Below are 24,259 nucleotides of genomic sequence, written 5' to 3'. Positions count from 1 at the left end.
TGGAGCAGTGACTTCACGCTTCTGAAGGGTAATTAATTTTGAACTAACTAATAAAGAATAATAAGCTCGTAAACACTAAATAAAAAGGTTCCCCTGCTATTTCTTGATTTTCCAGCATTAAGTTAACTATTACCTGACAGCTATGGAAGATGAGGGTTTAAGTCCCTGTAAACCACATACCTTTTCATTCCTCATTTATAGTTTTTAAATATAAAAAAATAATTTATATTTAACCAAACTTTCATATTCAGACTTGTATAGTTTCAAAAAAATTACCTCCCATTCACCTTTTCTTCGTAAGCTGCTGGAGGAAATAAAGACATTTGGGAGGAAGGTTTAGCTTCGAACTAGTAGTAAATGCATAAAAAACTAAGCAAATGTAAAAAAAAAGATTAATTCTGGGGGTGGGAAGAAGAATGTTATGGAAGAAAGGAAAGCTAATCGTAGTTTATTACATGGGTAAGTGGCAGATAGAATTTGTATTGTAATAATGTAGGCATTGGATATTGCTCTAACCAAAATTACCAATATGATGATATATGAAAGGGGGGGGATGAATGTAAAGAAAAGCATTAAAGACACTGAGGGTCATGATGATGCAGTGATAAAAGGTGTGATTCGTAAGGAACATGTTACAGTCTTATAGGAGCCCCCAAATCTTAGCAAATACAAACGCATAATGAAAAAATTCTTAAAAACTGAGAAAAAACGATTCAGTCAAAGTACAGTTGTAGTGGGGGATTTTAATTTGTCCATTTCAGAATTTAGCAGTTAAAACAGAAAGAGTATGGACATATACAAACCACTGAAGAAACAAGCAGAAAATATGAACATGGTGTACATGTTAAAGTAACAATGGGAAAATATTTTTTACCCATCATATTGGCAAAAATTCAAGAGTTACAACATCCGCTGCTGGGGAGGAGATTGGAAAACACAGATCTTCCTTGACTTACGATGGGTTACGTCCTGGTAAGCCCATCATAAGTTGAAACTGTCCAACCTGCCAAACACAGCTTAGCCTGGCTCACCTCAAGTGGGTGCTCAGAGCGCTTAGGTTAGCCTGCGGTTGGGCAAAGCCATCTGACATCGAGCGTATTTCATAATGAAGTGTTCATAGAAATGTAAATTAGCATAATAACTGGTTACAATTTATCACAATATTTGGGGGGAAGTAACTTCTAAATGTCTCTTAAAACTGTAAATGCTCATATCCTTTGACTCAGCAGTCTGAGTTTTGAGACTCTGTCCTACAAAAATAATAGAACCAAAAAGTACTGGATGTTCATAGAAAAATGTTTGTAGTGGCAAAAAATTGAGGAAAACCTGAATATTCATAAATGGAATAATTCTGAATAAAATTGAAGGACATCCATATTCTGGAATTATTATTCAGCTGTTAAGAAGTTGGGGCTGTCTGTCAATGTGGACATATCATTAACTAGGAAAGCAAGTGGTGAAATAATGTCTGATTTGACCCATTCTTATAAAATACATAGTAAAAACCGTGAGTATGATGTGTATGTATGTTATGAGTATGTACATGAAGGTGAAGAAAACCTCACCCAAGCTGTTGACAGTTGTCACGTTAGGGAGGTGGGATGAAGAGAGGAGATCTTGATTTTCTTTCACTTTTTATAATAAGCACATGATGCTTTTGTAATCAATGAAAAATTAATAATAGATCAAGTAAGAATTTTACCAGAGTAAGAAATTTTCTAGGAAACATGTAGTGTTTAATCAGCAAGAACTTGGAAGTTTTAAGGAGTAAAGAAATGGATGTACTTTTCTGTGAGTCACAGCAGCCCTTGTTTTCATTATTAGTGATCAGGATTTGCAGTGTGTTTTTTATATTTTCATTAAATGTGAGGGCTGCCTGTTCTGGGGTTCTGTTGTTATGTTTCTAAAATGTTTTTGCTTTTGATAGGACTGTCTTCATCAGTGGAACACAATATAACGGAGTTGGAACAAGAACTTGACAATGTAAAGACTCTTAAGACAAAATTAGGTATTGTACATTTTTTTCCTTGACTTATGTATTGGTCTTGGTTTCTTATTAAAGACTTTACTGTAGTCTGGAATATTTTTTAAAATTGTGAAATCTCTATGTTACAAGCTTTCAGTCTGTCCAAAGCTGTTAATAAAGAATGTCTTTTAGTTTGGGGAGGGGATGAGCATGTATTTATTCACTTTTTGTTGTTGTTGTTTTGTCTGTGTACAAAATGACTTTTCAAAGATGATGATGTTCCAAAATATCACTCCACTATCTTTTCACTTGTATTATTTCTGATAAGTAATCTTCTGTTATTATTATCTTTTAATGTCTTTTTTCTTTGTATTTATCCTTCTTGAGATCTGTGGCACTTCATGAGTGTGTGGCTTAATGTCTTTCATCCACTTGGGAAATTGTTGGCCATTATCTCATCAAATACTGCATCTGCTCATTCTCTTTTATTTCCTCAGACTCCAGTTATACATATGCTAGACCTTTTTACTCTTAAATTTTTTTCTTTATTTTCCCTCCTTTTTTTTTTTGGAAAATAAGTAAACTGCTTTATTTGCAGAAATCATAATCAGTTATTTAAAAATCCCTTTGGAATCTGCAGAAAAAGCTAGAATGACTTCAATTTCCATTATTATGGTAGCTCTCTAACATCTTCATACACATTTCTTTTTAAAAAATTAAGTTTGATCCATCTTTTCCAGTTGTCCATGGCATAAGGATTGGTGTGTTACAAGGTAGACCTTTGTCACTAGAAATAGAGGTTTGCTTCCAGCCTTTAGAAAACTGGAAGTGTTTACCTTTGGGATGTGGGATTAGAGGGGGATTCTTACTCATGTTACCTGATATTTCCAGATCTCTATCAGTGTGTAAATCTATCATTATAATAATATGTAAATTTAAAAAGAAATACAAATATTACTATATTTTCAGAGTAAGCTGTATATCCACAATATGTTTCATCAATAATTGAAACGTCTTTACAGTGCTAAAATTTGAGCATCACAGGATTGAGATGTTTAATGTAGCAAACTGATTTTAAAATTCTGATTTTTATAGTTTGTGGAGGAAAATTAAAAATAATTTATGTTTTTAGGAAAAGATAATTTATGTAAGAATAATACATACTGGTTGTATTAGTAGGGAATGAAAATGTGAATCTGGGGAGAAGTTTTGGAAATTACTGAAACTTTTATTATATTTTGTTTTTCCTTCTAATAGAGAGGCGCAAAAAGGCTTCAGCATGGGAAAGAAACTTGGTGTATCCTGCTGTTATGGTTCTCCTTCTTATTGAGACAGTAAGAATTTATTTGCCTAGTTAAATAAGGCAGATTATTTTTTATTTACTTTAGCATTTGTGTATGGCAACTCCCTCAGCTAAATGGTTTCAGGTAAACTGGTTTTCTATCAACAGGATTAAAATCCATCTATGCTTTTATTTGTAAAAACTCAATAGAGCAAAAAATGAAATTAATGGTAATTTTGAAAAGTCCTCAAGATTATCTATTTCCTCATAGAAGCAGGAAATTCATTCTTTTGTTTCAATTGAAAATTAAGAAGAGACAAAGTGTTGCAGATACCCTGATCAAACTCTGTGATAAGGTCTGAAAATTATATTATTAAATTAGTTCTGATAACATTTTAACCATTTTTAAAATATGTGGAGTTGTGGGTTCCAACTGGTAAAATCAGTTAATAAATGGATCTATATTAATAGCTTTTTTCTTAAGCTTTGAGATTATAATACTTTGCAGAATTTTTACAAATTTATTCTGGAGTTTTTATAGTCTCATTACTTCAGGTTTATATGTAGAGTTTTGGTCTTGACTGCTTTTCCTCTATTCTGAAGCATACATTTGGTTGGTTACTTAGATTTTAATGTGTGTGTATTGACAAAATATCTTTGAAATTCAAAACTGATGGCTTACTTTTTGTGTTGTAGTCCATTTCGGTCCTCTTGGTGGCTTGTAATATTCTTTGCCTGTTGGTTGATGAAACAGCAATGCCAAAGGGAACAAGGGTAAAGTAAAATGCTTTAAAATGTCTTTCTTTTGCAAAAGTATTCTGTGTGTATAAACTGAGTGTTTCAAATAAATAAATGAAAACATTCCACCTTTCTGCATATATATACTTCAAGCTGTATGAATTTCTTTATGCAGTGAGCTTTCATAAACAGTGTTTCTGAACTATATTTTTTGTTTCTGATTTCTTATTTTGGATTGTCTGGCTTTTTAATCAAGTATCAGAGTTTCCTTTTACACTTTGTATCAGAGTTTATCTTTGTTTTACTTGAAATTCATATTTGTGATCCTTTAAGAAAATGTATGTTCTGTGAAATAGTGAAATATAAAGAGTTTATTAGATGGATTCATTGCGTTCGCAAAGGATCCAAATATGTGGTTGTAAGGACTCATGCCTCAAAGGAGTCATTTTATGAACTTGAGTCAAAATGTTCAGTTGCTGGAGGAGAGTCAGATATACATCTTTTCATGAATTAACTTAATTTTTTCTCGTTTAAAAATTCATGATTTTATTAAGTTGCATCAATTAGTCTATTTAAATATATTCTCCTTATGGAAGGTAGTTTCCACTAAGTATTCATATATGACATACTTTTTCTAGGTGTCTCTATAAACTTTTGGATACTTAAAGTAGCATTTAAGTTTTGACATTTTATTACACTTTTCGAAGTTAGCACCTTTGCCATCTCCCATAGAGATGACTTCAAAACTCTTCCAAACTTTTCATGCTTTGGGGGAGGGAAAACATTTTCCTTAACCCTTTCTCTAGGATCTTCTGGCTGGTCTAAGAATTAAATTTACATGAGACAGATTAACAGGAGAAAACAATTTAATTACATGTATGTGGGAGCCCGGTAAGAATAATGACACCCCAGGACAGGTTGGGCAGTTGATGCTTATATTCCATCTAAGAGAAGGAGAAGGGGGTAGGAGCTTGGAACTTCAAGCGGGAGGAAGGCAATTCACATGGAGATGGAAAAGCAGATGTTTGGTAAACAGAGGGGACACAGAGAGGCCTTTGGTCTCCAGGTCTTGCCAGGTTCCGTCTACCACACTCAGCCCATACTCTTTGTAGCTGTCTCTGGTGATAGTGCTCTGCCTGGACCAGGTCCTTCATCTGAATTCTTTTAGGCAGTTAAGGGGTGAGGTGGGGGTGGCGCTAAAAAGAAAGACTTAACGAGTCTTCTGTTTCTTAAAAACAATCAGCCTAAAATGATCCTTATGCCAGAGAGACAGCTTTTGGGGTGCAGATTTTGCTTCCCTACATGCCACTTCTCTCTCTGAACCACACGATACACCTTTTCTCTCATAGAAAAAAGCCAATGTTTATCTTAATTCCTTTCCTTCAGTCAAAGATGAAGCTTCTTTCAGAAGCTAATTCTTTCAGCAGTATTCTCAGTTTAGCTCCCTGCCCCCAGCCTCTTCGGGACCTTGTGCCATCTCTCACTGCCATGGCCTCTCCACCACTGCGAGCCTGCCAGCTTGCTTCAGGTCTGTCATTCCACTAACGAAAAACAGCAGTGAGCAGTCCTCCTCCATCCACAGCCTTGTCTTTTGTCTTTTGTTTAGACCCAAATCCATTGATCAAGCAGAAGTCAACTACTGTGTTGACTTCTATCCATTTTTTAACCCATTTTCTTATACCACATACTAGGTGAGGCCCAAGCCCTGTGGTACATTTTTGTACCATTCCTTTCGTGCATAGTACAGAAGGACTTATATGTGGTATGCTCTTTTTATGATTGTGTAAATAAATCAGATCATCTTAATCTTGCCTGTAGGCCTTCTCTTGAGACAGAGAATATTTCCAAAGTGTTTTCCATCCCAGTTAATAAGCTTTCTGTTAGCATTATTCATTTTTTCTTCAAAAGATTGACAAAAGTTGGTAAATTCTTTGTCCATTACCTTATTTATATATGAAATTTCCATGGGTATTCTAACTTCTTCATGCCTATATTAGATTGTATAAATAATATGATATTATTTATTGGTTTATTTTTTTATTAAGCTGACTTTATATTCTTAATTATCCTGGTATATCTGTTAGATGTAATTGAAGCTGATAGCAAAGTAGTAGTTTGTATTCAGAGAGTTTCTGTAATTAGTATGCTTTGAAAACATTGTTCCTACTTCAGTAAGAAATGATTTTTTGCCTGTCTGGCCTCATTAATAAATATTACTTTTTCTACTTGTTAAGTTCTAGATAAAGATAGGTTTTGAGAATAGGTATGATGTTTAGGGAAAAATTTATAGCATTGCATTTGGAAAATCTGTGTTAATTAAATCCCTGAATTCCCAAGGAAGATTTAGGGAAAGGAAACTTTCAAGAGTAGTAACAGGATATGTGCATTCACTTTCTTTCTTTGCTTAGCTTCCTTTTGACATATTTTAATTGTATAGTTTTTATATGTTGCCTTAGTGTTCAGACAATTATGTGTTCTATTCTTATTATACTATTATATTTTTTAAAAATTTCTTCCAAGAATATTTAGGATTTAACAATAATCATATCATTTTGATAAGTAACTTAAATTATATTTGAGATAAATCAGAAATGTTTTGAGCTTGTTAAAAGTGATAACATGTGGTTGAATTAGTTGATGAATTCAGTCTCGTCACGTTTTATTTTCGTTTGAACGTCTAGATGTTACTCCAGGGTATTAAACATTCCTAATTTCAACTGTCCTATATTTATGAAACAACAATTTTAGGGAAACCAAATATAATAGTGTCATTGAATTCTGAAAAGTGTTTTTTTTCCCCCCAGGGGCCTGGAATAGGAAATGCTTCTCTTTCTGCTTTTGGTTTTGTGGGAGCTGCACTTGAAATCATTTTGATTTTGTATCCTTTCTTTAACTGAAGTTCTGTCTGTTAACAAGTTTTCTGTCTAGCTTTCTGGGACAGTGGTAATTTACTAAGACACTTTCCTGGAAGAAAAAACAAGTCAGTCTTCCTCAAGCACTCCAAGTGGCATTTTGTTTTGTTTTGTTTTTCCTTTCGGCCTTAAGACATTTTGGAGACAATTGAGAACTTAAGGAAACACATTCTTCGGAGAGTTTTTCCTTGATTCTCACAGCTATCTTATGGTGTCCTCTGTTGTCGGTTTCTATAGCCTCCGAGTTTTTGGAAACTTTATTCCCAAGAAGGATGACACAACGATGACAAAGGTAAGGTAAAGTCTTAGGTGACTGTGCCTCCCTTTTGCCTTCCAAGACAAACAGACTGTTTTATTTAGTAATCGTGGTGAATGGTTCATTTGCGGTTCTAGGTATTTGTTTGTAGGTTGCGTAAACACACACACTGGAAGATTTTCAAAATGCTGAATGAGTGGGAAAAGGATGTGCTCTGTTTAATTTGGATGGCATCCATTCACTTGTAAATGCATAGAACCGCAGAGCTTGTTAACTAGCTATAGACGGCTCCTGAAAGGACTCTTTTTCCTACAAAGAAAACGTATTGCTAATGAGTAACTTTGATTGTGCTGACTGTACTTCAGGGAGCTTGTTTGAAATCTGAAGAACTTAGTTGCTACAAGTAGTAGAGACAAAGTATTTCAAATTTGAATAATTAAAGCAAGACGGAAGAGTTCTATTCAGAAACATTTTGTAGTCTGAGGCTAATTTGACTTTCTACAATATGTCATTGGCTTTGGAATAACAAAGGCTGTTATCTTATATAGTGACTGCATTTGTAAAATATTCCCACAAGCTGACAATGAAGAATAACAAGAGCTGCTGGCTTCTTTTCTTTTTTATTATATATTCCATATTTTCAGCTTATTCTAAAGGGGAGAAGTTATTTTTATATATCTTTATCTAAAATGCTATGACTTCTTGAGATACTTAGCATCTAGTTTAAGTAATCATAAGTACTAAGTAGTATTTTCAGCATCTCTTACTTAATATGAAAGAATAAGTATAGGATACATTGAAAATTACTAGAATTTAGGTGTTTTGGATTTCTAGCTTTTTGGTATTAAATCTTACAATAGTTAAACATATTAGAAGTAGATATTATCTATCTTGAGCAGTAGTCTTGGCTTTAAAAGTAGAGTCAGAAGTATTAAAAATATTAATTACTTTTTACTTGTTAGGCAAACCTTTTTGAAATCAGCAACCTCAGTCAATAATGTAAAATGCGTTGTCCGAGGTGTGAAGTAATTTAAGTGTTCTAAAACTTTATATTTGTGTCAGGTACTGTAAATATCTTCTAGAACTCACAGATAGAACTTTAAATGTTTGTAGAAAAGTTTCTATTCTCTTTATTTTCTATATTGAATAGTATCATTCAGAAGTTAGCAAAGTACAGTAGATAACTGAAATGTCCAGTAACTTGCCAGAATGTGAATGGATTTTATTTATCCGTATACTGTGTAACTGCCCAATATTCTTTCTGATTTCTCATAACAGATCATTGGGAATTGTGTGTCAATCTTGGTCTTGAGCTCCGCACTGCCTGTTATGTCAAGAACACTGGGTAAGTTTAAATGAGAACTTTTCATTTAAAGTCAGTAGCTTTTCAAGTATCAAACTTCTTGCTAAACTTCTAGTTTCTAAACTGTTTTTCAAAGAGATCACTCTTTGAAATATATTATTCCCTCCCACATTATTTTATGCTTTTACTTCTGTAATTCATTTATATACAGAGCTGTACCAAAATAAGCACTTTTATCAAATAAAGACCACTTATTTTTTCAAGAACTTAGAAATAGTCCTTGTCCAAACAATAGACTTTATTTTTTTCATTGACTAATTAAGTTTTGGAGTCCTCTAGTGAGGAAACTGTGATTTTTTTTAAAAAAACAATATTTAATGTCTAGAAAATACTAAACTAATTTTTTCTACGTGAAATGTTTTAAAAAATGTGTAATTTAGTATGTGGTTTAAAAAATTGAGAATGTGTAACACTTATTTTAAGCTGCTTTATGTCCCGGGAATAGACTTGAAAGCAGTAAGATCTAGGAGAGCACGCACTGATTTAAAGGTCATCCTTTAGTTCTTCAGCTTTTTACTGGCTTGTGATTTATGTAGTTTTCTTAATTTTTCAATTCACAGAGAATTTTGGTCATCATTTAAAAGTAAAATATTTCCAGTGTGTCATTGAAATAGTTGAATAAATCTTCCTTCGTTTGGTGTTCTTATCTTTTATAAAGCACTGTTGCAGACTGTATTCTCAGTTCTTGGCTAAATATTATTTCAGACAAAAATTTCCACTAGGCAGTTCTGTTCCGTTTTCTAGACTTAGATTTTGACTTGAGTGTTCACAAGTGATTAGGAAAATCCCATTATTCAACCTTAGCAACATGCTTATGACAAAGATTGCAAGTAACTTTGAATTGCTTTTGTTTTAGCGCTTATGTGGCCTCCATTATTTATTCAAGGCCCACAGCTGTCGGGGATGCAGGCTGTGCCAGGAAGGGTATAAGCTTTGTGGTCATCTTCATAATGCTTACAGAGAAGTTCATGTTTTAATACAAGTGGAATCTAAATGTAAATGTAGATGGGACCGCCGTTCCACAGACTACTACAAAGCTCATTTACTTAGAGGTCTTATTTCTTTTGTGTTTGCATTATAGGACTTGTTATCGTTTTGACATCTGCTTATGGTGTGCTAATCTTGAAAATGCCATAAATATACACTTTAGTAACTTGATTTGTAGCTAACTGTGATCGTTTGTATTATGGCAGTCCAACAAATAATTTCTGTGATATTGTAGCCAACCTACCATTTTATCATTTATGAAATTCACTGTGCTCTGTTATTTAAGATTAATTGTTAATAGTAATATATGGATTTTATGGAAGAAAATTACGTGCTGAGTACAGTTTTAATACAAAGAAAACAAATTAATGGCAAAATGTGCTTTTTGAAGATCAACAAATTAAATTCCTGAGTAGTTTGCCATAGAGATAAATAAAAAGAAGAAAAAGAAAGATGGAACAATTAAAATGCAGCTAACAAATGCCTGGACCCAGCTGTCCAAACAGGATTAATGGAGTGCATTAGGGTACAGTGAGTCATGTGGTGCTTTGCAAAATATCAACACGCACTGCACTACATGTTATGCCCAGTGGCACTGAATAGATGAAAAGAAATAAATACGTTAAACAGATTCATAGAGGCTTTTCACAGTATTAAAAAAGCAAATTTCTAGACTAAAAGGAAAAGCTTTATTTTAGTATTATGGGAAATGCAAACTAGAGAGTTACTTTGTAATGCCTCTATTAACCCTTTAGAATTGAGTCTTTGATTTTAAGAAGATAAAACATAGAGAATTGTCATGAATATTATCTTAGTGTATAACGGGATTTTGATTTACTAGCTGAAAAGCTTGTAAGACTAGAAGAGAGGATGTATTTAACAACCAAATCCCAAGCTGTGAAATTTTTCACTCTTTCTCATTGCTTCTCACAAGGAAGTCCTGACCCTGAGGGTGCTCTCCTTCGCTCCTGTGAGTTCAGCCGGCGTTCTCAGTTAAATGAGAAATGAAGGGGCAAGGAGAGTTATAATTTATCTGTGTGAGTGCAGTTTTTCTCTTACTTTAGTAATTTTTAGTGATGATTATAACTTTAATTGTAAATTGCAAGTGTATTGAATCCTGTGTAAAATGATTAATTTGGTGATATTTTTGCTTCAAAAATGAAAATGTTTTTAAAAAAATTTAATTTGCCAACTGCTATTGCTGCATCATTGGTATAAACTATAGCTTTAGACTTGAATGCCTGGTGTGATATGACAGATTTATTACAGAATTCCTCTGACATAGCTTCTTATATTTAAATATGGAAGATTTTATACTAATTAAAAAATTACCACTAAGTAGATTTTACAAGCATATCACTTGCCACAAAGAATTAGGTTGTGAGGAGCATTTTGGCTATGTATTTTTAGCCAAATATAATTAATATCGATGATAGTTTTGTTGTCCATTGGAAACACAAAGAATCTGTGCGTAACACTTTTTATTTGAAATCTTTAAAACCTTTTAAAACTGATGCCATGTCAGTGGATATGCTTTCCAAAACGTTGTTTTGCTGCCTGTTTAGTGTTCAGTTTTGAAAAATCCAACATTTTGAGGGATATGATGTCCTTATTTTTAGCAATCAATTTACTCTTTGGTGTAATAGACTCTCAAGGTGATTAGAGGAGATGGTTCACAAAGTGAAAATAGAACAGGCTCAAACCTAATAAATTATTTATAGAGGCCCAGACTTTGCTATAACAAAATATTTTAAAGGCAGCAGTGAATTTTGTGAGAATAGATTTTGCGAGATTGCTGACATGTTCTTGGTTATGCTTAATCAAGAAACAACTGAGAGATTGACAGTTTTTACATTATTCTTTATTTGAAATCTCCTTTAACAGGAAAAATTTTCTCAGATGCAACCAATAGACTTCGTAATACTTTTACTAATTTCCATTTTGAAGTTATTTTTATAGTTAGTTGTATTTTCATCCTGAAATTCTTTCTGTAAATTTTAAGTTATTCAAGGCCCAAAAGCAGATTTTTTTTTAATACACTTAAAACAAAAAACACTTAACCTTTCAAATCAGCTTGGATCTATTTTTAGTATTTCCATGTATTTCTCATCTGGGTCCCATATAGTCCATCATCTTGCAGGATTTAAAGTGTATTATTCTCTTTTGTTCCTTGATGAAGGGACTATGTTTAAAAACTGGTCCTTTGCGGGAGAGGTCTTTATTTGGGTTTGTAAATACACTAGTAATCTTTACCCTGAGCTTTCCCTCTCCAGTGTGAATCAGAAATAAATGATGCTTAGACATGACAAATGTGAAACTGAAGTATAAATCTTAATATATATTCCTAATTATGGCTTTGATGTAAAAATAATTCTAAACCCTGTATTGAAAATTTCTCCGCAAAAAAATTGTGTATGACTTAATTATATTCTGTTATATTGCAGAGTCTAATAAATGAGTGGTAAAATTAACTTTTGATTGATTACTAATGTTCTTATACCTGACCAATAAATTTGTATATCTAGTTAGGATTTTTAATTATAAAGGAAAAGTATTCTGTGTCAAATGTCTGAAAGAAGTCAGAGGGTCACTAATGCTCACTCCCTCAACACCCCCGTTCCCAGTGTCCACTTGTCGTGTCCTTCTGTTGCTGTTCTTGTTTCAGAGCACATAGTCCTTCTTGCCTGAGGAAATATCGTGTTGGCCACGTATTCTAAATAACTTAGCCATCTGTTGACATACGTTCAACTTCCTGAAGTTTTGATTTGTTATAAAATATTTTTCATATGAAATTAATTCCAGTTAGGATTATTTAGTTGGAGGGAGCCTTAAGATGTAATTTTTTAAATGTTAAGAATTAAAATGTTACAATTAAAACTAGAACGTAAACTACAGTAAGGGTCTAATTTACACTAAGAATCAAGACCCCCAACCTGGCTGAGAATACTTAATAGTACACCTATACATGGCCAACTCTGAGACTGATGAACAGATTATCTCCTTATTTATAGGAAATTTTATTTTTAAATTAATTTTTAAGTATGTACATGAATAACTTCTTATGAGGAATATTAAAAACAGATCAGGCTCAAATTCCTTTTGACCGCCACTTTTTTTTTTCCCCCACACTATTTTAAATATTTATTTAGTTATTTATTTTTGGCTGTGTTGGGTCTTCGTTTCTGTGCGAGGGCTTTCTCTAGTTGCGGCAAGCGGGGGCCACTCTTCATCGTGGTGCGAGGGCCTCTCACTATCGCGGCCTCTCTTATTGCGGAGCACAGGCTCCAGACGTGCAGGCTCAGTAGTTGTGGCTCACGGGCCTAGTTGCTCTGCGGCATGTGGGATCTTCTCAGACCAGAGCGCGAACCCGTATCCCCTGCATTAGCAGGCAGATTCTCAACCACTGCGCCACCAGGGAAGCCCCCTTGACCACCACTTTTATTTTTATTTATTTACTTTTTTAACATCTTTATTGGAGTATAATTGCTTTATAATGTTGTCTTAGTTTCTGCTATATAACGAAGTGAATCAGCTATACATATACGTATACATATATCCCCATATCCCCTCCCTCTTGCGTCTCCCTCCCACCCTCCCTATCCCACCCCTCTAGGTGGTCACAAAACACCGAGCTGATCTCCCTGTGCTATGTGGCTGCTTTCCACTAGCTATCTATTCTACATTTGGTAGTGTATATATGTCCATTCCACTCTCTCACTTTGTCCCAGCTTACCCTTCCCCCTCCCCATGTCCTCAAGTCCATTCTCTACGTCTGCATCTTTATTCCTGTCCTGCCCCTAGGTTCATCAGAACCATTTTTTTTTTAGATTCCATATATATCTGTTAGTTTACGGTATTTGTTTTTCTCTTTCTGACTTACTTCACTATGTACGACAGACGCTAGGTCCATCCACCTCACTACAAATAATTCAGTTTCGTTTCTTTTTATGGCTGAGTAATATTCCATTGTATATATGTGGCACATCTTCTTTATCCATTCATCTGTCAGTGGACACTTAGGTTGCTTCCATGACCTGGCTATTGTAAATAGTGCTGCAGTGAACACTGTGGTACATGACTGTTTTTGAATTATGGTTTTCTCAGGGTATATGCCTGGTACTGGGATTGCTGGGTCGTATGGAAGTTCTATTTTTAGTTTTTTAAGGAACCTGCATGCTGTTCTCCATAGTGGCTGTATCAATTTACATTCCCACCAACAGTGCAAGAGGGTTGGTTCCCTTTTCTCCACACCCTCTCCAGCATTTATTGTTTGTAGATATTTTGATGAGGGCCATTCTGACTGGTGTGAGATGATACCTCATTGTAGTTTTGATTTGCATTTCTCTAATGATTAGTGATGTTGAGCATCCTTTCATGTGTTTGTTGGCAATCTGTATATCTTCTTTGGAGAAATGTCTATTTAGGTCTTCTGCCCATTTTTGGATTGGGTTTTTTGTTTTTGTGATATTGAGCTGCATGAGCTGCTTGTATATTTGGAGATTAATCCTTTGTCGTCACTTCATTTGCAAATATTCCCTCCCATTCTGAGGGTTGTCTTTTCGTTGTGTTTATGGTTTCCTTTGCTGTGCAAAAGCTTTTAAGTTTCATTAGGGCCCATTTGTTCATTTTTGTTTTTATTTCCTTTCCTATAGGAGGTGGGTCAGAAAGGATCTTGCTGTGATTTATGTCATAGAGTGTTCTGCTTATGTTTTCCTCTAAGAGTTTTATAGTGTCTAGCCTCACATATAGGTCTTTAATCCATTTTGAGTTTATTTTTGTGTATGGTGTCAGGGAGTGTTCTAATTTCATTCTTTTACATGTAGCTGTCCAGTTTTCCCAGCACCACTTATTGAAGAGGCTGTCTGTTCTCCATTTTATATTCTTGCCTCCTTTGTCAAAGATAAGGTGACCATATGTGCGTGGGTTTCTCTCTGGGCTTTCTATCCTGCTCCATTATTCTATATTTCTGCTTTTGTGCCACTACCATACTGTCTTAATGACTAGCTTTGTAGTATAGTCTGAAGTCAGGGAACCTGATTCCTCCAGCTATATTTTTCTTTCTCAAGATTGCTTTGGCTATTCGGGGTCTTTTGTGTTTCCATACAAATTGTGAAATTTTTGGTTCTAGTTCTGTGAAAAATGCCATGGGTAGTTTGATAGGGATTGCACTGAATCTGTTGATTGCTTTGGGTAGTAGAGTCATTTTCACAATATTGATTCCTCCAATTGAAGAATATGGTATATCTCTCCATCTGTTTGTATCGTCTTTAATTTCTTTCATCAGTGTCTTATAGTTTTCTGCATACAGGTCTTTTGTCTCCCTAGGTAGGTTTATCCCTAGGTATTTTATTGTTTTTGTTGCAGTGGTAAATGGGAGTGTTTCCTTAATTTCTCTTTCAGATTTTTCATCATTAGTGTAGAGGAATGCAAGAGATTTCTGTGCATTAATTTTGTATCCTGCTACTTTACCAAATTCATTGATTAGCACTAGTATTTTTCTGGTAGCATTTTTAGGATTCTCGATGTATAGTATCATGTCATCTGCAAACAGTGACAGTTTTACTTCTTCTTTTCCGATTTGGATTCCTTTTATTTCTTTTTCTTCTCTGATTGCTGTGGCTAAAACTTTCATAACTATGTTGAATAATAGTGGTGAGAGTGGGCATTCTTGTCTTGTTCCTGATCTTACAGGAAATGGTTTCAGTTTTTCACCATTGAGAACGATGTTGGCTGTGGGTTTGTCATATATGGCCTTTATTATGTTGAGGTAAGTTCCCTCTATGCCTACTTCCTGGAGGGATTTTATTATAAATGGATGTTGAATTTTGTCAAAAGCTTTTTCTGCATCTGTTGAGATGATCATATGGTTTTTATCCTTGGATTTGTTAATATGGTGTATCACATTGATTGATTTGTGTATATGGAAGAATCCTTGCATTCCTGGGATAAACCCCACTTGATCATGGTGTATGATCCTTTTAATGTGCTGTTGGATTCTGTTTGCTAGTATTTTGTTGAGGATTTTTGCATCTGTGTTCATCAGTGATATTGGCCTGTAGTTTTCTTTTTTTGTGACATCTTTGTCTGCTTTTGGTATCAGGGTGATGGTAGGTAGACTCGTAGAATGAGTTTGGGGTTGTTCCCCCCTCTGCTATATTTTGGAAGAGTTTGAAAAGGATAGGTGTTAGCTCTTCTCTAAATGTTTGATAGAATTTGCCTGTGAAGCCATCTGGTCCTGGGCTTTTGTTTGTTGGAAGATTTTTTTAAAAAATAAATTTATTTATTTATTTAATTTTTGGCTGTCTTGGGTCTTCACTGCTGCGCACGGGCTTTCTCTGGTTGTGGTGAGTGGGAGCTACTCTTTGTTGCGGTGCACGGGCTTCTCACTGCAGTGGCTTCTCTTGTCGCGGAGCATGGGCTCTACGCTTGCAGGCTTCAGTAGTTGCAACGCATAGGCTCAGTAGTTGTGGCTCGTTGGCTCTAGAGCACAGGTTCAGTAGTTGTGGTGCACGGGCTTAGTTGCTCCGCGGCATGTGGGATCTTCCCAGACCAGGGCTCGAACCCATGTCCCCTGCATTGGCAGGTGGATTCTTAATCACTGTGCCACCAGGGAAGTCACTGTTGGAAGATTTTTAATCACAGTTTCAGTTTCAGTGCTTGTGATTGATCTGTTTATATTTTCTATTTCTTCCTGGTTCAGTCTTGGAAGGTTGTGCTTTTCTAAGAATTTGTCCATTTCTTCCAGGTTGTCCATTTTATTGGCATATAGTTGCTTGTAGTAGTCTCTCATGATCCTTTGTATTTCTGCCGTGTCAGTGGTTACTTCTCCTTTTTCATTTCTAATTCTGTTGATTTGAGTCTTCTCCCTTTTTTTCTTGATGAGTCTGGCTAATGGTTTATCAGTTTTGTTTATCTTCTCAAAGAACCAGCTTTTAGTTTTATTGATCTTTGCTATCGTTTCCTTCATTTCTTTTTCATTTATTTCTGAACTGATCTTTATGATTTCTTTCCTTCTACTAACTTTGGGTTTTTTTGTTGTTGTTGTTGTTCTTTCTCTAATTGCTTTAGGTGTAAGGTTAGGTTGTTTATTTGAGATATTTCTTGTTTCTTGAGGTAGGATTGTATTGATATAAACTTCCCTCTTAGAACTGCTTTTACTGCATCCCGTAGGTTTTGGGTCATCATGTTTTCATTGTCATTTGTTTCTAGGTATTTTTTGATTTCTTCTTCGATTTCTTCAGTGATCTCTTGGTTATTTAGTAACGTATTGTTTAGCCTCCATGTGTTTGTACTTTTTACAGTTTTTTTCCCTGTAATTGATATGTAGTCTCATAGCATTGTGGTAAGAAAAGATACTTGATACAATTTCAATTTTCTTAAATTTACCAAGGCTTGATTTGTGACCCAAGATATGCTCTATCCTGGAGAATGTTCCATGAACACTTGAGAAGAAAGTGTATGCTGTTGTTTGTGGATGGACTGTCCTATAGATATCAGTTAAGTCCATCTTGTTTAATGGTTCATTTAAAGCTTGAATTTTCTTATTTATTTTCATTTTGGATGATCGGTCCATTGGTGAAAGTGGGGTGTTGAAGTCCCCTATTATGATTGTGTTACTGTCAATTTCCCCTTTTATGGCTATTAGCATTTGCCTTATGTATTGAGGTGCTGCTATGTTGGGTGCATAAATATTTACAATTGTTATATCTTCTTCTTGGATTGATCCCTTGATCAGTATGTAGTGTCCTTCTTTGTCTTTTGTAATAGTCTTTATTTTAAAGTGTATTTTGTCTGATATGAGAATTGCTACTCCAGCTTTCTTTTGATTTCCATTTGCATGGAATATCTTTTTCCATCCCCTCACTTTCAGTCTGTATGTGTCCCTAGGTCTGAAGTGGGTCTCTTGTAGACAGCATATATATATGGGTCTTGTTTTTGTATCCATTCAGCCAGTCTATGTCTTTTGGTTGGAGCATTTAATCCATTTACATTTAACGTAGTTATTGATATGTATTTTCCTATTACCATTTTCTTAATTGTTTTGGGTTTGTTATTGTAGGTCTTTTCCTTCTCTTGTGTTTCCTGCCTAGAGAAGTTCCTTTAGCATTTGTTGTAAAGCTGGTTTGGTGGTGCTGAATTCTCTTAGCTTTTGCTTGTCTGTAAAGGTTTTAATTTCTCCGTCGAATCTGAATGAGATCCTTGCTGGGTAGAGTAATCTTGGTTGTAGGTTTTTCCCTTTCATCACTTTGAATATGTCTTGCCAGTCCCTTTGGCTTGCAGAGTTTCTGCTGAAAGATCAGCTGTTAACCTTATGGGGATTCCCTTGTATGTTATTGTTTTTCCCTTGCTGCTTTTAATATATTTTCTTTGTATTTAATTTTTGATAGTTTGATTAGTATGTGTCTTGGCGTGTTTCTGCTTGGATTTATCCTGTATGGGACTCTCTGCCCTTCCTGGACTTGATTAACTATTTCCTTTCCCATATTAAGGAAGTTTTCAAGTATAATCTCTTCAAATATTTTCTCAGTACCTTTCTTTTTCTCTTCTTCTGGGACTCCTATAATTCGAATATTGGTGTGTTTATTGTTGTCCCCGAGATCTCTGAGATTGTCCTCAGTTCTTTTCATTCTTTTTTCTTTATTCTGCTCTGCGGTAGTTATTTCCACTGTTTTATCTTCCACGTCACTAGTCCGTTCTTCTGCCTCAGTTATTCTGCTATTGATTCCTTCTAGAGAATTTTTAATTTCATTTATTGTGTTGTTCATCATTGTTCGTTTGCTCTTTAGTTCTTCTAAGTCCTTGTTCAGCATTTCTTGTATTTTCTCCATTCTGTTTCCAAGTTTTTGGATCATCTTTACTATCATTACTCTGAATTCTTTTTCAGGTAGACTGCCTATTTCCTCTTCATTTGTTTGGTCTGGTGGGTTTTTACTTTGCTCCTTCATCTGCTGTGTATTTCTCTGTCTTCTCATTTTGTTTAACTTAACTGTGTTTGGGGTCTCCTTTTTGCAGGCTGCAGGTTCATAGTTCCTGTTGTTTTTGGTGTCTGCCCCCAGTGGGTAAGGTTGGTTCAGTGGGTTGTGTAGGCTTCCTAGTGGAGGGGACTGGTGCCTGTGTTCCAGTGGATGAGGCTGGATCTTGTCTTTCTGGCGGGCAGGATCGCGTCTGGTGGTGTGTTTTGGGGTGTCTGTGAACTTCTTATGATTTTAGGCAGCCTCTCTGCTAATGGGTGGGGTTGTGTTCCTGTCTTGCTAGTTGTCTGGCCTGTGGTGTCTAGCACTGGAGTTTGCTGGTCGTTGAGTGGAGCTGGGTCTTAGCGTTGAGACAGAGATCTTTGGGGAGCTGTCGCTGATTCATATTACGTGGGGCTGGGAGGTCTCTGGTGGTCCAGTGTCCTGAACTCGGCTCTCCCACCTCAGAGGCTCAGGCCTGACAGCCAGCCGGACCACAAAGACCCTTTTGGGATGTCTGAGGTCTTCTGCCAGCATTCAGTAGGTGTCCTGTAGGAGTTGTTCCACATGTAGATGTATTTTTGATGTGTTTGGGGAGGAAGGTGATCTCCATGTCTTACTCCTCTGCCATCTTGAAGGTCCTACCGACCACCACTTTTAATACCAATCCTTTCTTTAGAGTTTCCAGGAATCAATTTGATATGTAGCTTTTAAAATCTTTTTCTGTGTGTACACACACACACACACTCGTGCGTGTGCATGTGCATGCACACACACAGTGCACTCTGTAGGAAATTTATAACTGTCACCTGGGTATTACTTTGTTTCTGATGGGTGTTCTTGTTTCTTCTTTGACTTCTAACTTTGGTGTGCCATCAGTAGGAGTTAAAAGAGGAAGAGGTTTTGAACTCATTTCTTCTATCAGAATTCAGTCAGCTGAAAATGAATTTCAACCCAGAATACTTAATTATCTCTTCCTGCTCAGGTCACCAGTGACCTCCTGGTTGCCCAGTTGTGTGCATTTTGTTTTTATCTTAATTGCTCAGTAGCACTTGCTGTTTGTAACCCCGCTTCACAGATGTCTTCTTTCTTAATATATGGGCACCACTCCTCTTTTTTCTCCTTCTCCTTCTCTGGCTATTCTTTAGCTGTCTCTTTTACTGCTCCTCTGCTTCATCCGCACACTTGTCCCCAGATGCGCACCTCTAACCCACCACCCACCCCTGAGCTAGGAGCAGATAACCCTGCCTCTGTACTCCACGTGTTGTCCCGCAGCCATCTCACATTGGTCATTTCCCCTGTGCGACCCATACGTGCGTGTACGTGTGTGTGTGTCTGTGTGAGTGTCCCTCCTTCCTTCCCTCCATCTTTCCCTCGTTCCCTCCTCTCTCCTTTTCTCCCTCCCTTGTACTTCCATCCTTGGGCACTTTCTATTCAGTATGCCAAACCAGAAACTGGGGAGTTTATTAGATGCCTCCACCTTCCTGTACCAATACCTAATGGCGCTCCTCATTTTCATCTTGTTAATATTTCTCACATTCACCCCTGCCTTCCCATTTCCCTTGTAAAAAAAGTGCAAAGAATCAGACTTGTTTAGCATCAAAGCAGAGAGCTGAGTATATGATTTTATTTTAATATTTCATTGTGAGGGAATGTTCATGAAGTGGATTCTAAACAGGTGTTCTTTTCTTTGAGGAGGGTAGAGTAAGAAGTGAAACCAAAGCAAAAGAACCAGGGAAGTATTTAATTTTCCAAATGAGGATGTGATATTGAGAGATACTCTGGAGGCCCCATCTCAGGAGATTTTCTCCAGGAAGAGAGTAGGCAGTTACCATCATTGGAGGTCTTAAACTTACACTTGTTTTAAAATTAGCACTTCAAGTTTGTTCTTGGGCTATGATTATAATTACCATTCATTTAATTTTAATTTGTATTAAAATTCACATATGCTAGTTCATCTGGACTACTGAGTTAAATTGCTTCACCTTAGGACAAAATGAGTTTGTAGCATGTAAATAGTCATGACTAAAATTGATGTGATATTTGCAAATGCACTTTTCCATCTCCAGGCCCACATTGGTTCACACTGTTCCCACGGTCTCAACCTTTCTCTGCCTGTGCAAGTCCTTCCACCCTCTTAGGCCAGGTTGCATCCTCTGTCGTATGTGAAGGTGTACCAGATTCTTGTTTCAGCCTTGTGGTATACGTACCTATGCGGATTGACTTTCTCAAGGGACTTTACATTTCTTAAAGGGCAAGACCAAATTTTATGCATCTTTTTATTCCTCACAGTCCCTAGTTAATAAATATTTGTGATGTCATTGGATGCCACCATGTTGAATGTGGACTGTCTCAGAATAGGTGAACCAGGATATTCCAGGCATCCTGCTTTCATCCTGGTTACCTTTATTTCCATGTTCCAAGCTTTTTTGACCAAGTATGCTAGTTGTATTATTTTAAAAGACCCTTACATAATAGGCAAAGTTAGAAACAACGCAAGCATCCACTGACAGATGAATGGATAAATAAATCGTGGTTCATACATACAATGTAATATCATTCAGCTGTAAAAAGGAATGATGCCTAAGTGAAATAAGTCAGTCACAAAAAGACAGATGCTGTATGATTCCACTTATATGAGGTACCTAGAGTCATCTAATTCATAGAAACAGAAAGTGCAATTGGTGGGTCCCAGTGCCTGGGGGACAGGAAAATGGAGAATTGTTCTTTAGTGAGAACAGAGTTTCAGTTTTGCAAGATGAAAAGAGTTCGGGACGTTAGTTATACAACAGTGTGAAGGTACTTAACACTTCCGAACTGCATACTTAAAAATGATTAAGGTGGTAAATTTTATGTTATGCTCGTTCTACCAAAATTAAACAAAAAAAGAAAAAGGAATGAAGCACTGAGACACGCTACAGCGTGGATGAACCTTGAAAACATTGTGCTGAGTGAAATAAGCCAGACCCAAAAGGTCACATAGTGTATGGCTCCACTTATATGAAGTGTCCAGAAGAGGAAGATTCATAGAGACAGAAAGTAGATCAGTGGTTGCCAGGGACTGGGGGGAGGGGCAGTGAGGAAAAACTGCAAATGGGTAGGGGCTTTCACTTTCAACTGATGGAAATGTTTTGCAGTTAGATAGAGATGGTGGTTGCACATGTTGTGAATGCAGTAAATGCACTGAATTATTTAGTTAATTTTATGCTATGTGAATTTCATCTCAATAAATTATATTTTTAAGAAAAGATCTTTACACAGTAGATAGTAAATATTGATATTTGTTCTCTTCCCTGTTTCCTTGACATGGTAATCTAATTCCAAGGGCTAAATTTTTCCTTAAATTTTTATTTATTTATTTGTTTATTATTTTGGTATAGTTGACGTACAATATTATATTAGCTTCAGGTGTACAACATAGTGATTTGACATTTATCTACATTATGAATTGATCCCCATGATAAGCCTAGTGACCATCTGTCATCATACAGAGTTATTACAGTGTTATTGGCCATATTCCCTATGCTGCATATTATGTCCCTGTAGCTTATTTCTTTTATAACTGAAGATTTGTGCGTCTTAATCCCCTTTACCTAGTTCACCCACCCTCCCACTCCCCTCCCCTTAGCAACCACCGTTTGTTCTCTGTGTCTGTGAGCCTATTTTCATTTTGTTTCGTTTTTTAGATTCCACATATAAGTGAGATCATATGGTATTTGTGTTTCTGTGTCTGGCTTATTTCACTTAGCATGATACCCTCTAGATCCATCCATGTGTTGCAAATGGCAAGATTTCAGGTTTTTTTGGCTGACTAATATTCCATTGTATGTATGTGTATATATATATACATATATACACATACATATACATATATGTATCACATGTTCTTTATCCATTCATCCATAGATGGACACTTAGGTTGCTTCCATATCTTGGCTATTGTAAACAATGCTGCAGTGAACATTGGGGTGCATGTATCTTTTTGAATTTGTGTTTTGCTACTCTAGCTTCCCTTTCATTTCCGTTTGCATGGAATATCTTTTTCCATCTCTTTACCTTCAGCCTGTGTGTGCCTTTAGATCTGAAGTAAGTTTCTAGTAAGCAGCATATATTTGGGTCTTGTCTTTTTTCATTCAGCCACCGTATGTCTTTTGATTAGAGCATTTAATTCATTTACATTTAAAATAATTATTGATAGGTATTTATTTATTACCATTTTGTTAATTGTTTTCTGCGTTTTTTGATAATTCTTCTTTGTTCTTTTCTTCTCTTGTTCTCTTCCTTTGTGATTTGATGACTTTATTTAGTGTTATGTTTGTATTCCCTTCTCTTTAGTTTTTGTGTATCTTTCATAGGTTTTATGTTTGTGGGTACTATGGTGTTCCTGTGTAACAACCTGCTATGTATATAGCAGTCCATTATAAGTTGACGGTTGCATAAGTTTGAGTGCATTGTAAAAGCACTACATCCCACCCTCCCTCCCCATCACACTTTATGTTTTTGATGTCATATTTTACATCTTTTAATTTTGTGTATCACTTAACCATTTATTTTAGATACAGATGATTTTTACCAGTTTTGTCTTTTAGCCTTCATACTAGCTTTACAGGTCGTTGAGCCACTACCCTTACTATATGTTTGCCTTTACCAGTGAGATTTTTTTCTTTCATAATTTTCTTGTTTCTAGTTGTGGCCTTTTCTTTTCCCTTTAATGAAGTCCCTTGTTAAGCCAGTTTAGTGGTGATGAACTTTTTTAGCTTTTGCTTGTTTGGGGAATTATTTCTCCTTCAATTCTGAATGATAGTCTTGTTGGTTAGAGCAGCGGTCCCCAACCTTTTCGGCACCAGGGACCGGTTTTGTGGAAGACAGTTTTTCCATGGATGGGGGAGGGGGGGTGGGATGGTTCAGGTGGTAACGCGAGCGCTGGGGAGCGGCAGATGAAGCTTTGCTTGCTCACCTGCCACTCGCCTCCTGCTGCTGCGTGGCCCAGTTCCTAACAGGCTGAGGGCCCGTACTGGTCCACGGCCGGGGGGGTGGGGACCCCTGGGGTAGAGTATTCTTGGTTGTAAGTTTTTTCCTTTCAGTCCTTTCAGTATATCATACCAATCTCTTCTGGCCTGTAAAGTTCCTGCTGAAAAATCAGCTGAACTGTAGGGGTTCCCTTGTATGTAACTAGTTGTTTTTCTCTTGCTGCTTTTAAGATTCCCTCTTTATCTTAAACTTTTGACATTTTAATAATAATGTGACTTGGTGTGAGTCTCTTTGTGTTCATCTTGTTTGGGATCTCTGGACCTGGATGTCTGTTTCCTTTGCCTAGTTAGGGAAGCTGTCAGGCTGATTTCTTCAAATCGATTCCCTGTCCCTCTCTCTCTCTTCTTTTTTTGGGACCTCTATAATGCAAATGTTAGCATGCTTGATGTTGTCTCAGAGGTCCCTTAAACTGCCTTCATTTTTTTTAAGTCCTTTTTTCTTTTTGCTCTTCTGATTGATTTCTGCTACCTAGTCTTCCAGTTTGCTGATCCGTTCTTCTGTATCCTCTCACCTGCTGTTGATTCCCTCTAGTGTATTTTTCATTTCAGTTATTATATTCTTCAATTCTGATTTAAAAAATATATATATATGTATATTTTTTTTTTCTATTTCTTTTTTAAATTCTCACTGAGTTCATCCTTTCTTCTCCCAAGTTTGGTGAGCATCTCTTTATGTCTATTCATTTGAACTCTTTATCTGGTAAATTGCATATCTCCGTTTCATTTAGTTCATTTTCTGGAGTTTTGTCTTGTTCTTTCATCCGGAAGGTATTG

At 36.0% G+C, this 24,259-nt stretch overlaps 1 protein-coding gene across 11 annotated transcripts in view; it reads left to right on the top strand.

Annotated features, from left to right (window-relative positions):
• LMBR1 (limb development membrane protein 1) overlaps positions 1-24,259 on the top strand; it is a 163,417-nt gene that overhangs the window by 98,729 nt on the left and 40,429 nt on the right. For 9 of the 11 annotated variants that reach the window (XM_082472636.1, XM_082472635.1, XM_082472639.1 and 6 more), the window contains 6 exons: positions 1,928-2,008; positions 3,224-3,300; positions 3,945-4,022; positions 6,791-6,864; positions 7,100-7,190; positions 8,433-8,499. In XM_082472636.1, the coding sequence (XP_082328762.1) occupies positions 1,928-2,008; positions 3,224-3,300; positions 3,945-4,022; positions 6,791-6,864; positions 7,100-7,190; positions 8,433-8,499 (468 nt within the window). Of the gene's footprint in view, positions 1-1,927; positions 2,009-3,223; positions 3,301-3,944; positions 4,023-6,790; positions 6,865-7,099; positions 7,191-8,432; positions 8,500-9,373; positions 14,501-24,259 lie in introns of those variants that run through there. The other 2 variants (XM_082472644.1, XM_082472642.1) reach the window with 2 other exon arrangements.

Source organism: Balaenoptera physalus (assembly GCF_965194825.1).
Source record: "Balaenoptera physalus genome assembly, chromosome: 8".
Lineage (NCBI taxonomy): Eukaryota > Metazoa > Chordata > Mammalia > Artiodactyla > Balaenopteridae > Balaenoptera > Balaenoptera physalus.
Note: the sequence above shows the minus strand (reverse complement) of the source record. Positions and strands in the feature narration are given on the sequence as shown.